Source organism: Pygocentrus nattereri, chromosome 19, assembly GCF_015220715.1.
Source record: "Pygocentrus nattereri isolate fPygNat1 chromosome 19, fPygNat1.pri, whole genome shotgun sequence".
Classification (NCBI taxonomy): domain Eukaryota; kingdom Metazoa; phylum Chordata; class Actinopteri; order Characiformes; family Serrasalmidae; genus Pygocentrus; species Pygocentrus nattereri.
Window position 1 is genome coordinate 13,604,971 of NC_051229.1, and position 15,255 is coordinate 13,620,225.

The 15,255-nt window shown below is 38.0% G+C and overlaps 2 protein-coding genes and 1 pseudogene across 2 annotated transcripts in view; 2 read left to right on the forward strand and 1 right to left on the reverse strand.

Moving 5' to 3' along the window:
- LOC108415014 overlaps window positions 1–1,173 on the reverse strand; it is a 610,134-nt pseudogene extending 608,961 nt beyond the window's left edge.
- LOC119261605 (polymeric immunoglobulin receptor-like) overlaps window positions 1–8,738 on the forward strand; it is a 541,692-nt gene extending 532,954 nt beyond the window's left edge. The window contains exons 4-6 of the mRNA XM_037531138.1: window positions 7,599–7,658; window positions 7,964–7,997; window positions 8,654–8,738. Coding sequence (XP_037387035.1) covers window positions 7,599–7,658; window positions 7,964–7,997; window positions 8,654–8,687 — 128 coding nt within the window. The 3' untranslated portion in view covers window positions 8,688–8,738. The remainder of the gene's footprint in view (window positions 1–7,598; window positions 7,659–7,963; window positions 7,998–8,653) is intronic.
- LOC108416589 (polymeric immunoglobulin receptor-like) overlaps window positions 1–15,255 on the forward strand; it is a 900,619-nt gene that overhangs the window by 543,091 nt on the left and 342,273 nt on the right. The window lies entirely within an intron of this gene.

The window sequence follows — 15,255 nt, forward strand, 5'->3', positions numbered from 1 at the left end:
AGCCGAGAGTTTAGTCCCAATGAAACAACCACATACCGGACTCTCACTTACTCGTTACGTCCTTTGGTGGCTGGTCTTTCTGTAACGGGGAACGAGGAGGCAGACGCACATGCTGAGATAAGTGACTTTTATCATGGGCAAATCCAGGGCCACGGTCAAAACGGTCCAGGGTCAATGAGATCGAGGACTTGATATAAACCAGAATCAAACAACATCAGTACAACCAACAACATAGACAGAGATTCAAACAACAGCAAACAAAGACCAGCAAGGACAAGGGGCATAAACAGAGCTTAAATACACATGGAATATGAAGGACAGGTGGAAAACAGGTGGAGACAATCAGGGGCGGATTCAAGAAACTAGGGGGCTAAACCAAAACACAAACACATGAACAGGACTGGGAGGGGCCAATCGCGACATGAATCACTAAATCAATAAACACTTACATTTCTAAATACAAAAATAAATGATAACTGCAGTTTCTTAAGAAGGTACAAAAGTTTGAGTTTAAGTGATACTTTTTTAATCCCACAAACGGGGAAATTCCACCTCCGCATTTAACCCATCCATGAAGTGAAACATCACATACACACACTAGTGAAGATACACACACACTGGGGGCAGTGAGCACTTGCCTGGAGCGGTGGGCAGCTCTATCCACAGTGCCAATAACAAGTGTTTTTCTATTGGTTTTGTCTGTTATTCTAGGCAACACATTCATAACAGGCAATTTCCTGTAACATTTAAAGTGATATGATACTAAAAAAGAACTCCAACAGGTGAGAATCATCATCTGCGTGAATGAAAATTTATTTTTAAAAATTACTTCCTGAATTCAATTCTCTGCTACAGAATCGTGGCTCCCTCAAACTGCACCCCACCAGAAAGAGGTGTAAAAATGCCCAGCAGGAGGTGATTTGATCAAATACAAGCTTTTAAGCAATTTACTCAAACTCCTCCCTCCATTATTAACCTGTTATTTTCATTAAAAATGCATCGCAAGTGAAGAAAATGGGTCCATTACGTTGGACTAATGATAGAAACAGGAAAAATACAGCTCTGATCTTACCTGAGATACAGAGGAGCAACACAAAGAGAATTAAAGAACTCATGACTGAGTAAAAGTACGGGTTTCTGTAAGAGGCTCCAGTGAAAAATACTCTTCCTGCCTCTGAGTGAAGCAGCTTGACTGCAGTGCAGTTCCTGTTTTTTTTTTTTAATTTACTCTACCCCCACCCCCTCACCCCCACTCCCGCCCCCCACTCTCTACCTCTAGCGTCTCTTGCTGTTATTGACTGTGTTATAAGGCAGAGTCCGACTTTAATGGATGAATAGATGGATGGATGGATACTTGGTTGGTTGGTTGGATGGATGGATGGATGGATGGATGGATGGATGGATGGATGGATGGATGGATGGATGGATGGATGCTTAGTTGGATGCTTGGATGGATGGATGGATGGATGGATGGATGGATGGGTGGATGGATGGATGGATGGGTGAATGGTTGGATAATACTTTGAGCTGCCACTGGTATGAAAAGTGCTCTATAAAAAAAGAGATTATTAATAAATTAAAGCATATTTTTGCTTTTGGTATATGCTACATTACATTAGAACAGAAATAGATGCAGGCTCAATAAATATCAATCAAATTTAACAAGAATTCCAAGGGATGCCAATAATTGTGACATATTTGTCATTAAGAAAAATGTTTAGTCTCTCTCTCTCTCTCTCTCTCTCTCTCTCTCTCTCTCTGTCTCTCATATAGATGTTTTGCTCACCCTTCTTTATCAGGATGCCAGTAATTCTGTAGACTGTAAAGAAACAAGCTTGTGAACACTTTAAATAGTCACTATGGGTGTGCTCTGCCTCCTGCTGGACTGATTGTGAACTGCATTAGTCCTGATCACTTAACCCCTCAGTTCAGTACAGAGAAGACAAATTCTGTTGCTGTTAAAATGTCACAGGTTACTCACGTACACTTTGATTTACCAGCATCTTTACTGAAACAGCTGGTCTACAGAATTTATCTTCATTACCTCTCTAGTGAATCATGAACAGTGTTAGGAGAGCTCATCTATTACAGATCACTCATCACATCTCTCAAACTCAAATAGGATTACTTTACTTACTACAACCTGGAAAAAGTAATCACACTATTTATTAGTTTATTTATTAATTACATTATAACTGTATGATATGTTTAAGTATAGTATTAACTTAGGAATGTGGCTCCAGGACTGAACATTGGCTTTCGTTAGGATAATTAAAGTAGCTAATAAGTTAGCAAACAAGCAAGGATAGCTAGCTAGATAGCAACCACATAGCTGGCAGTGGAAAAGGCCTACCGCCCCGCGCTACTGTGGATGCGTTAGGCTAATGTAGCTAGTACAGGCTAAGTGAGCTAGTGTTAGCTAGCTAGCTACATTACTTAGCTAGCTATTGAAGCCGTAATTCGCCCGTTTGTGTCGTGCAAGTTAATATGCATGCAGAAACCACTCGTCTTAACCCAGGTCAAAAAGGACATTTTATAGATACTGTTTATCAAATAATAACAGAATCCACTTGAGTCTGTTTGAAACCATCATTAAGTCAGTGGGGTTGACAACGTCGAATTCTCTGTGCCACCTTAAAAAGAACTGCTGAACTATTTAACCCTCCTGTCCTCTTCACCTCCTGCCCCTTTCTTTAGTGTTCCCGGTCAAAATTGACCGGTCTGTTTTAACTGCTCTTAAATTAGCACAAAAACCATTTTTCACCACCATATTTTTATTCAACATTCTTTAGCTGTGAACAATGTCTCAAAGTAGTGTTTAACCTGAATTTATAGAATTAGACATAAAATAACTGCAGTGTAGAGTGAGTGAGTTGGGGGGTGTGTATGAGGATGTTTTCTGTCTGATGGATGAATATAGTCTGGATACCCATTCATTTCCTATGGCGGTCACTTTTGACCGGGAACATCTCAGGTGTAACAATTGATTAATTAAACACTCAAAATTCAAAGAAAGAGGTGATCATCACTTTTATATGTGCAAGTGCAGTGTGGAGGATATCATAAGGCCTTGAGGCAATCAGATGAAAAACACAATATTTATGAGTGTTTTAAGTTGTAAATCGGTCAGATTTGACCCAACGACAACAGGAAGGTTAATCTTTTTTTGTGCTAATTTAAGAGCAGTTAAAACAGACTGGTCAATTTTGACCAGGAACACTAGAGTAAAGGAAGAGGACAGGATCTATAAAATGTCCTTTTTGACCTGGGTTAAGACGAGTGGTTTCTGCATGCATATTAACTTACACGACACAAACAGGCGAATTACGGCTTCAATAGCTAGATAAGTAATGTAGCTAGCTAGCTAACACTAGCTCACTTAGCCCGCACTAGCTACATTAGCCTAATGCACTACATTAGCCGGTGTGGGTGCATTAGGCTAATGAGGCTAACTGTTAGCTTGCCTCTTTTCCACTGCCGGTTATATGGTTGCTATCTAACTAGCTAGCTAGCTAAGGTCTTAACTGTGTGGACTTGTTAGACCGGCTGTGGTTTAATTTTCCACTTGCTTTGTTGCTACATCAGAATCAGGACGTTTACGACATTTCGTAATAATTCTTTGACAGTTCTGTCCTTTACTCAGACACTACAAGACTAATATAAGAAACGTCTGCATATATTTAGCACTATGCTAACACTGCTATACCTTATTAGCTACATTGGCCTTTAGTGGAAATGAGACCATTAACACACATTAAAACCTTGTTGAAAGGGACTTATTTGAAAATAACATTTTATGTGGCCTGTTTATACAAGATGTCATATTTTGTCGAGAGCTGGGTGTATAGTCAAATATAAGTGTTATTCTGCTTATAATATTGAAACATTTGATTTTAACCTCAAGCATTACTTCGACCCTTTAAGTATATAATGTTGAGAAATGTCGTGAAAATAAATGAATTTATCTGCAACATGACTGACTACTAAAAATTTACTCCATACCTTGGGTAGTTGTACCTAAACAACTAGCAAAACCCCTTAGCAAACGCTACTAACTTGAAGTGCGCATGCGTTAATTAAACTAGTTAGTACAGTGGACAAGAAACGTAAAATTGTAAGTTACATCAACAAAGGAAAAAAAGTTAGGAATATGTTGGAGCTGAATTTATTGAAATTACTTAAGATGATATGTGAACAACCCCGACTTTTTTTTTTTTAGTTCAAATTACATTCTTACTTTAGTTTTGAGAACTAAAGACAAGTTGGATTTTTTTACAGTGTACCTTCACCACAAATGAGACATCTAGATCCAAACCATTACATTGTTGTTGACCAGCAAATTTAGCAGCATCATCAAAAATATAATTGATTTGAACAATTTCAAATAATTGCAACACCATCATGGTGAACAAAACAAAAATGTGGTAAATGTACGCAAACCTGCACTTTAACATGGAGACACCATTCAACCATGCAACCTTTCCTGTGAAATGAACTCATGAAAATGAGGAGTATTTAAGAGAAAACGTTCAACTTATCCTTGCTTGTTTGCTAACTTGTTAGCTACTTTAATTATTCTAACGAAAGCTAATGTTCAGTCCTGGAGCCACATTTCTAAGTTAATACTATACTTAAACATATCATACAGTTATAGTGTAACTAATAAATAAAGCAATAAATAAATAATAATGTAATGTAGCATATCCCAAAAGCAAAAATATACTAATTTATTAATAATCTTTTTTTATAGAGCACTTTTCATACCAGTGGCAGCTCAAAGTGTTATCCAACCATCCACCCATTCATCCATCCACCATCCATCCATCCATCCAACCAACCAAGCATCCATCCATCCATCCATCCATCCATCCATCCATCCATCCAACCAACCAAGCATCCAACCAACCAAGTATCCATCCACCCATCTATCCATCCATTCATCCACCATCCATTAAAGTGGGACTCTGCCTTATTACACAGTCAATAACAGCAAGAGACGGTAGAGGTAGAGAGTGGGGGGTGGGAGTGGGGGTGAGGGGGTGGGTGTAGAGTAGAAAAAAAAAAACAGGAACTGCACTGCAGTCAAGCTGCTTCACTCAGAGGCAGGAAGAGTATTTTTCACTGGAGCCTCTTACAGAAACCCGTACTTTTACTCAGTCATGAGTTCTTTAATTCTCTTTGTGTTGCTCCTCTGTATCTCAGGCAAGATCAGAGCTGTATTTTTCCTTTTTCTATCATTAGCCCAACGTAATGGACCCATTTTCTTCACTTGCGATGCATTTTTAATGAAAATAACAGGTTAATAATGGAGGGAGGAGTTTGAGTAAATTGCTTAAAAGCTTGTATTTGATCAAATCACCTCCTGCTGGGCATTTTTACACCTCTTTCTGGTGGAGTGCAGTTTGAGGGAGCCACGATTCTGTAGCAGAGAATTGAATTCAGGAAGTAATTTTTAAAAATAAATTTTCATTCACGCAGATGATGATTCTCACCTGTTGGAGTTCTTTTTTAGTATCATATCACTTTAAATGTTACAGGAAATTGCCTGTTATAAATGTGTTGCCTAGAATAACAGATAAAACCAATAGAAAAACACTTCTTATTGGTGCTGTGGATTGGGCTGCCCACCGCTCCGGGCAAGTGCTCACTGCCCCTAGTGTGTGTGTATCTTCACTAGTGTGTGTATGTGATGTTTCACTTCATGGATGGGTTAAATGCAGAGGTGGAATTTCCCCGTTTGTGGGATTAAAAAAGTATCACTTAAACTTAAACTTCTGTACCTTCTTAAGACACCACAGTTATCATTTATTCTTCATCTTGAGATATTTTGTATTTAAAAATGTAAGTGTTTATTGATTTAGTGATTCATGGCACGATTGGCCCCTCCCAGACCTGTCCATGTGTTCGTGTTTTGGTTTAGCCCCCTTGTCTCGTGACTCCGCCCCTGATTGTCTTCTGACTGTTTTCCATGTGTATTTAAGCCCTGTGTTTGCTCTTTGTCTTTGCTGGTCTTTGTTTGTTGTTTGAATCTCTGTCTGTGTTGTTGGTTGTACTGGTGTTTGTTTGATTCTGGTTTGTCTGGTCCCCGATCTATCCATGTTGGCTCATTGATCCTGGACCGTTTTGAGCGTGACCCTGGATTTGTCCATGATAAGTGGCTTATCTCAACATGTGTGTCCGCCTCCTCACTCCCCGTTACAATGCAATGATTTTCTTGCTGATTTAGAATTTAAAGCTACACTATGTAAGAATTTTGTTAAATTTGAGAGATGTAGCCTTACTGAGTAAAGAGATAAAAACATGCTAAAACAAAGTCTGTGTGCTGCTGTGATTTGCCCAGTAAAGCCTGAAATAATATTGTACAAGTCAGAGATGTTGGTTTGGGTTTAGCAGAGGTTTTTAAAGCCACACATCCTCATGTACATTAACATGTGCAGACTGAAAAAAGACGGTCCGGCGCAATGTTTAGATATCAGATGCATATACTGATGAAGATATGATGATCATAGTAGATCATTTACTTACATATTATTATTTATTATATATTATTGTATTATTATGCAACAAAAGCAGCTAGTAGCTCATTTTTCATGTATGCAATGGAAATACAACAAGCACAACCCTATCAGCCCATTTCAGTGTACAGTGTTGTGACTCCCATCTGTAGTTGTATCACATAATAATCTTCTCCTTCCTCCTATCTTTCCTCTGAAGTAGTTCTACAGTAATGCTGAATTAATTGGCTTCTGTTCTGCAGATTCTGAGAGCCTGAAAACACTGAAGAATTTAGCTGTAAAACATGGAGGATCTCTCACTATTCCATGTTTTTATGATGAGAAATACAAATCAGACCGTAAATACTGGTGTAAAGTGCAGGAATGGCTCCTCTGTAAAATAGTAGCCTCTACAAACACAAGTGGAAGAACATCAGTTACTGATCACCCAACCCAGAATATGTTTACTGTGGAAGTGAAGAGCCTCCAAGACGCTGACTCTGGATATTATTGGTGTTCTGTGGAAATTAGTGACGGATCAGATGACGGTGATTATGTGTACCTGACGGTCAGTTCAGGTAAGACGTCTCTCTGTGTGAAGTAGAATCTGTTCACTGTAACTTAGATGTGTTATTTATGATGGAGGATGTATTTATACGACTCATTCTCTGCCTCTTTATTCAGATCCTGCAATGTCAGTGATGAACAGCAGAGTGAGTGGTCAGGAAGGGGGCAGCGTTAGTGTCCAGTGTTTCTACTAGTGCTGAATATAAGAAGGAAAAGAGGAATTGTTGCAGATTTAAAGACAAGAGGTGTTTCTTATGGGGGAGGACTGACACATCCCAGAATTCAGCAGTGCTGGTCACTGACTATGGAAAAGGATCTGTCAGTGTGGAGATGAGGGGTCTGCAGAAGAGATGATGCTGGCTGGTACTGGTGCAGTGCAGTAGATGTGGAGGTTACTGTTCACCTCACTGTCACTGAAAGACCTTCAAGTAAGATTCACATGTATCAGAAATACTGTTCATACCTGCATGATCATCAAGCTGTAATGTTGTTCCACTCACACCACTTTGTTTCTTCTCTCTTCTTCTCTTATGTTAGAAACAGCTGTGGCTACAACTTTAAGCAGTCAGGAAACTCAGGAAAGTATGACCACTCCAGGTACGGTCACTCTTGTGCCTCTCGTTGTTACACAGGGCTCGAGTGCTGTTGGCAGCAGCCAATTTCTCTCTCTCTCTCTCTCTCTCTCTCTCTCTCTCTCACTCTATATATATATATATATATATATATATATATATATATATATATATATATATATATTTATATATACAGACAGATATGATAAGAATATTATATTATATATATTACATGTATTATTATTATTATTATTACTACTATTTCATATGGCGTGACTGACAGCTTTCAGAATCTATTAACTTTTCATTTCTTTATTCCTTTCTCTACAGAGGAAACTACATGTTCTGGCACTGAGAAACCCAAGTGAGTAGAAAACCATATTAAAAATACTGAAGAGAATGAGTCACTATTGGTCAGTACTTATGGTGCATTTTTTACATATTAATTGCCACATCAATACTAAGCAGACTCAGTGCTGTTAAAATACATCACAATACTTCTCTAACTTTATCAAAGATTCTAAAATTATCATAATATTGCATTTAGGAAAAAATGCTACCACATCATAAAAGTTAAGATACAACATGATATAACACGAATTCAAATTTTTAACAGTGAGCTGTGACGCGTTTGAAAAACCCTTCATTTATTGCTGACTGTTACTGACTGACAGGCCCTGCTTATTCTCTGCAGATAGACTGAATGTTATAATAATTTACATGCAGAAATGAAGCATCACAGACTATAAGGGATGCATTTGTAAGGGATCAGTCTGTCGCCACCACCTGCCAGCAAAGAGCACACTATTGTAGCTTCTGCTTTTTTGGCCTTTTCTGCTATTTTCTCACTCCCAGTCTTATGAGTGTAACTGCTCTTGCAGTCTGAACCCCCCAGTGACGCAGTGATAACACATTATAGAATCTGTCATCATCACCACAAAATATAAACTGACAGTTTGATACCTCAGTTTGTGAGTTTATACAGGTGGTGATTTATTCCTGCTTTGTTTTGTGTTTCAGAGAGTCACAGCAGTTCTGTCTTTCACACAACTGAATGATTCCACAAACGCTGAGATCCTGGAGGTGTCGATAATTAAGAAGCTACAACACTGCATTGATAATTAGAATAATAAAATATAAGCACAAAGAAAGAGGATTAAAACACCAAGTTTATATAAAAAAGTAAATTATGGAAATAAAATAAACAGTAAAACAGAAGACAGAATAAATAAAAGGAAGAAATAAATGAAATAAAAAGGTAAAAGGCAAAAAGTATGGAATAATATAAATAAAAAGGTAAAACAGAAAATTAAATAAATAAAAGGACAAAATAAATAAAAATGTAAAGGAAAACTCAACTAAAACAGTTACAGGCTGAATGTGGCTAGAAACTAAGAGTTTAAGATGATTTAGTGACACCAGCGAGCTGAGCTTTAGACCAGGCTGCCACGGTTAGGATATTAACTAGAATGTTGACTAGCTAGGTCAGCTAGCTAAACAGGCTACTATAAAGAGCTATGGCTTGACTAATGTCACTCGTTTTGAAGTTAAACCGAGAAAATAACCAGTTCAGGGTTAATCAGGTCGTAGCTGGAGAACCAAGTTTAGCTTTAACGTTAGCTTGCTGCCTCACTGCTACCATTCATCTGGCTGGCTGGGTAATATTAATATGGCTAGCCTTAGCTAGCACAGTAACATACATCTTAAACTGAAAAGGCGATCTCTTCTGATTGTGTGAATCTATTCACGGTGAAGTGCGGGATCTTTGGGGAAACTATGGAAGGTTTGACCTCTATTAGATTCCTTTATTTTTGAATAAGTGCATTTGGGAAGGCAGCAGTGAGGCAGCTTTGCTAGAACCCAGTGGTCCAACGCTACTTTCGTACCCTACAGTCTCGTTTTGGTAGACAAATGTGACGTAGGTGAATAAAGCGTAGAAACTGACCAACCTGCTGTCTTTCAACCACTTTGAGAAGCTTTTCTTCATCCCTACAACATCTTTTTCTCTCTCCCTCTTCCGTTTTCTGTTTTGTGCCCCGGAGAGCTTTTTTTTCTGCCCCTCCATCCTGAACACCCTGCAGGAGCTTGCACCACGACGGAAAAAAAAAAAAAAACACGCCTTGACGCGTTCGCTATGGGGCGCGTTCTCTAGCGCCTGTGTTTGGGAGCAAATGACAGGAGGGTAGGGGACGGAGTGGATGGGCGCCTGATTAGTGCTGTGCTGTTTTTTTGATGTGTATTATCATACTTGAACAAACAGCTCTTACAGAAAATGCAGACTAGAAATAATTTTCCGGCATCGTTTTGGCGCCCCTCTAGTGCAGCGCCCATATGCGCCGCATACACTGCATACCCCCTTTTTGCGCCACTGAACCCAGACTACACACTAAAATCTCAGCCAGTGGAGTCTCACTTAAACCCAGCAATCAGTTCACGTCACCACTATTCTCTATTAACTGCAACGGTTCCTCTCATCCCAAATTTAATATATAAACCTAATTCCAGAACTTGTTGGGACCGTATGTGAAATGGCAATAAACCAGAGCAGTGATTAGCAAATTCTGTTGAACTGTATTAAATTACAAACAGTACCAAAACACAATATCTGATGTTTTACATTGTGAACTTCATTGTTTTTTGTGTATGTAATCTTTCAAAATATGAAATTGGAACAGGAGCATATTTGTCATTGTTGCATCACCTTTGAAGTGACCCACTGCTCTTTAAGTGACATACGCAGAACTATGGTCCTCACTTTTGTTTGTCATTCTTGTTGGGAAACTGTAAACTTCAATCAGACAGAAATAATTTCTTCAGAAATGTTCAAGTTTTGTATGTAAAATGGAAGTGATTTACTAATGTGGAGCTATAATAAAGATTAGTGTACGTTTCAGGAGGCTCATTTCTCATGTGTGTGTGTGCGCTCAGTTTTGTATGTAAACCTCACATACTCACGGTTTCTCATGGTTACTCATGCTTACTCATGGTATGCGCATGATTTACAACTTACATGCAGAACTATAATGCATATGCAGAAACCCCTAGTGGTAGAAAAGTGAATTCACTAGGAAAACCATCATGAGATGCACAAACTCTCATTGATTATCAGCTACTTCAGTATAAGTGACAGAAGGACTGGTGACTTTTGAGCTCACACACTGTAAAAATGTTTCCTCAGTCAACATGAAAATACTTACTGATTGTAGAAGTGAGTGAGTAAGTGTGTAATAAGTCTGGTGATGCTTGAGGATTTCAAACATTTCAGTTGTTTTAACATTTAATACATATTTCTAAATTTTATTTTTTTTATTTTAATTCACATCTGATGTTCAATGTAAACTTGTAAAATGTTAAACACCTAGAAGTAAATGTGAAACATCCTTGTAGACTTTCTAACCTAAGATTGAAAATCTGCACAATGAAGTGAAATTGTAATTATTTAAACTTCATATTTAATTTCTAAGGTAAAATAAACAGCTGGATTTTAATCAATCAGAACAAATCTTACATACAACACATCAGCTTTTTAAATGCTTTATAGGCTACTGAGAAATTTGTTAATCATATATTCACTCCAAACATGTAATGTCATAACAAAACACTTATGACAGAAAAAAGAGCAATGAGCCAAGACATATTTGTTGCCCAAATTTTGCTTCTTTCATTTAGCACTGGATCTATGCGGCTAACATTGCTAACAAACATTAAAAGACAGTAGTGATTTTATATAAATGAGTGTCAATCTTGAGTTTTTGACCTGAAGATTAAGTTTAACAATTGAAACAGAATGACTAACGTAGCGTCCGGTGTACAAAGAGGAGCTGGTCTTTGTAGGTTATTCAGAATTCAGCACAACACCTTTAAAGTGGAGGTCTACAGCATTCAGCTACAGTCATTCTTTATCCTAAACCACATCATCAAGTCTGAACTTTAATGAAGACCTAGATGTGGTTTGAAGGGTTTGAGAGACATTTTAAGGCTGTATTTATGGAAAAGATTTGGGTGACTATTGACTTTTAGTGTTTGGTTGGGATAGTGTAGCGGTTAACACCTCTGCCTTCTACACTGTAGAGTGGGGTTCAATCCCCACCTGGGCAAACACCCCTACACTATACCAATAAGAGTCCTTGGGCAAGACTCCTAACACTGCTCTGGCCTATCTGTGTAAAATGATCAAATTGTAAGTCGCTCTGCATAAGAGTGTCAGCCAAATGCTGTAAATGTTTGTTAGCAATATTAACCTTGTAGCTCCTGAGCTAAACTAAAGAAACAGTATTTGGACACAAACCTTGTCTTGTCGACGACATTTTTCAGCAATCCATTCCTTTAACTTTACATTTGTATAAGCAGTGTAGCTGCAGGTAATTCTAAAGGGCTTTTTACAGATAGAAAGTGTGAATCAAGAGGAAGTAAAAACCTTAAGCTAAAGTCTTAGAACAAAACCATTTTCCTCATAATTATATGAGATATAGTACAAATTCATTGTAAGATGTCTTGCATTGCAGTATCTTCATTGTAAGAGACCTGGCCAGCAACACACTCGCTTACACCTGAAATCAGAACACACAAAAGAAAAAAAACAAATGAAATGTACACAATTTTCACCTGACCCCAAAAGTGCTTAAAGGCAAAAATGTGTTTGTTGTCTGAGGTTTGCTTCTTAATTTTCAAGTTTAATGATTTTTAACTGCATATTTAAAACATTCGTCTTTTCATCTGCTCATGATTGAGCTCTAAACATCTATTTTTACTGCACATTAGCCTTAATAAGATCATTTCAAAAACATTTAAGCCTTTTCATATTAACTTTGTTAAAAGTTATATTCTTATTTTTATGTACTTTGTACTTCCTTTTAATTCCCCATTTAATGATTTTAAGCAACTTTGTATTTTTATTGATTTCCACTCTTAAGCACTTAAGCACTAAGCAATAAGTATATTGAATTGCCTTTGTGTATGAAATGTGCTTATATAAATAAGCTTGTCTTGTCTTGCCTTGCTCATGTCACCCAAGTAGTTTTTGGGACACCAAACACTGATTGGCCAATCAACAACATTTGGGGTATCATTGATTTTTCAGTGAACTATTCATTTGAATAACAGTCCATTATAGACCATTTCACAGATGTATTTTGCTCTCTAACCTCTCACTCCAAAACCACAGAGCTGTAGATCACTTCATCATCTCTGACTGCCTGAGAGAGCTGGAAAATAGGACAGGGTTAGAAATAATGGAGGATCTCTCACTCCTACCACCCTGAGTGCTCTTTTACCAGCTAAACTAAATGCTTAATAAGGTTGAGGTCAAAGCTACATTTTTCTCATAAACACTTACAGCTTTCAACCAGCTAATGTCCACTCAACTTACTGTAAAGTGATCAAAACAGTGAACTGCTACTGGTGAAAAAGGCTGTATTTTTACTTACAGTTTTCTTTTTGGTTGTTGTGGTTACGCTGCTGTAGATGACGTCATTTTCATGATCCAATGCAGATGAAGACTGTGGACACAATATACTCAATAACTTAATCTCTTAATGTGTCAGTAATCAAATACCGTTTGCATGCAGCTGTAGTTTAGGCAGTGCAATGCGTTTAATAAAAGCATGTGTCCGATCACCACAGAGACTATTTCTGCCCAATGAAGACGACATAAGTGGGGTATAATCTGACAGCTGAGATGTACAAAGAAGAGGAACAACACCTAAACCTAATCATCATAGGCTAATTACTGCCATAGCAAGCGAGAAAATGTTTATGGACCATTTATGTTTTACCTTTGATGCCAAAGGCCATTGTAGCTTTTGTGCTAAAAAATGTGGCTATGAAAATGAGTCGAAGAAGAGGAAAACAAATCAATTTAATAAATATCAATTCAGCATTTGATTGAGAGGCTTGTGATCAATGTAGGCCTACCCATGTCTACACCCCTGATATTGACTTGTGTGTGAAAAATAAAGCCTTACCTTTTTATTTTTAAAAGTCACAGCACTGTATATCACTGGGCTTTCAGTCGTAGATGCCTGCTTTACACAAACAAATGTGATTTTACACAAAACTAGTTTATCAAAAAGGAACCATAAAAGTATTATATTCATTTTCTACTGCAGCACAAGCAAAACTGCACCAGGACCACAATACTGACTGTGTGTACTGCAGTGTTACTGACCGTCCGTGTTTGATTTCCATCTGTGACAGTGAGATATTAATGAATTAATAAATATTAATGAATTAGTTGTCTTATTGCACTTATGTAGTAAGACAACATTCATGATCCACAGCATAACACAATAGCAACAGTTGTTATTAGTTGTTAATACTGTCCTTCATAATAGCAAACATTTTAAAAGCATGCTAATAAAAAGACCTGTATGAAAATAGGAGATGGTGAATACTTACTACACTTTTTTGTCAAGATCCAGGTTATAATGGTGGCCAATATCAGCAGCAGCCCTAGGCCTACAGCCAGTAGAACCCAGATGAGAATGGTACTTCTATTGCTGCAATGAATGATGATATTTTTCCTTGAAAACCTTACATTTAACCTAAGACTTTTAAAGTACACATGCTGTCAAATAAAATGTTTTAGTATCTAAAGTACAGAATGAATAAAAGTTCAGCCCATCAGTATTTCACCATCATTCATCATGTGTGAATTACTTCTATTGCTTTCTTTCACTCGAGTCACTAACATTCTCATAAGTTGTTACTGCAGACGAGTCAGCTGTTCTGCAGACATAAAAACTAATAAAAATAATAACATACAACAAGAGCAGGTGTCTACAAACTTTGGGACATACTGTGTAGCATATATGTCAATTAGGATTACTTACATTTGCTGTGTTCACTAAAGAGAGACACATCCGGGTCCATGTACTTTGAATTTTCTTTCAATCTTCTTCTCCTTCTTCTTCTTCTTTTGGCTGCTCCCTTTAGGGGTCGGCACAGCGGATCATCTGCTTCCATCTTGCCCTATCCACTGCCTCCTCTACTTTTACACCAACCATCTCCATGTCCACCTTCACTACATCCATAAACCTTCTCTGAGGTCTACCTCTTCTCCTTCTGCCCGGCAGCTCCATCTCCAACATTCTTTGACCAATATATCCACTATTCCTCCTCAACACATGTCCAAACCATCTCAACCTGGCCTCTCTGGCTTTATCTCCAAACTGCTCCACCTTCACTGTCTCTCTGATCTGCTCATTTCTAATCTTGTCCATCCTTGTCACTCCCAACAAAAATCTCAGCATCTTCATCTCCGCCACCTCCAGCTCAGCCTCCTGTCTTTTAGACAGAGCCACAGTCTCCAAACCATACATCATAGCAGGACGCACTACTGTCTTCTAAACCTTCCCTTTCACTCTTGCTGCTATCCTTCTGTCACACATCAGCCCTGACATCCGTCTCCAACCACTCCATCCTGCCTGCACCCTTGTCTTCACCTCTTTTCTACACTGTCCATTGCTCTGGATGGTTGACCCAAGATATTTGAAGTCATTAATGTGTTTTATTAGTATTTATTAGAGCACACCTGTTTTTTTCAGTGTGCAATAAAAAAGGGTCAGTTCATTTGTTTTTTACTTACTTATCTTGGTTCTTCTCACTGTTGCTTGTGTCATGGA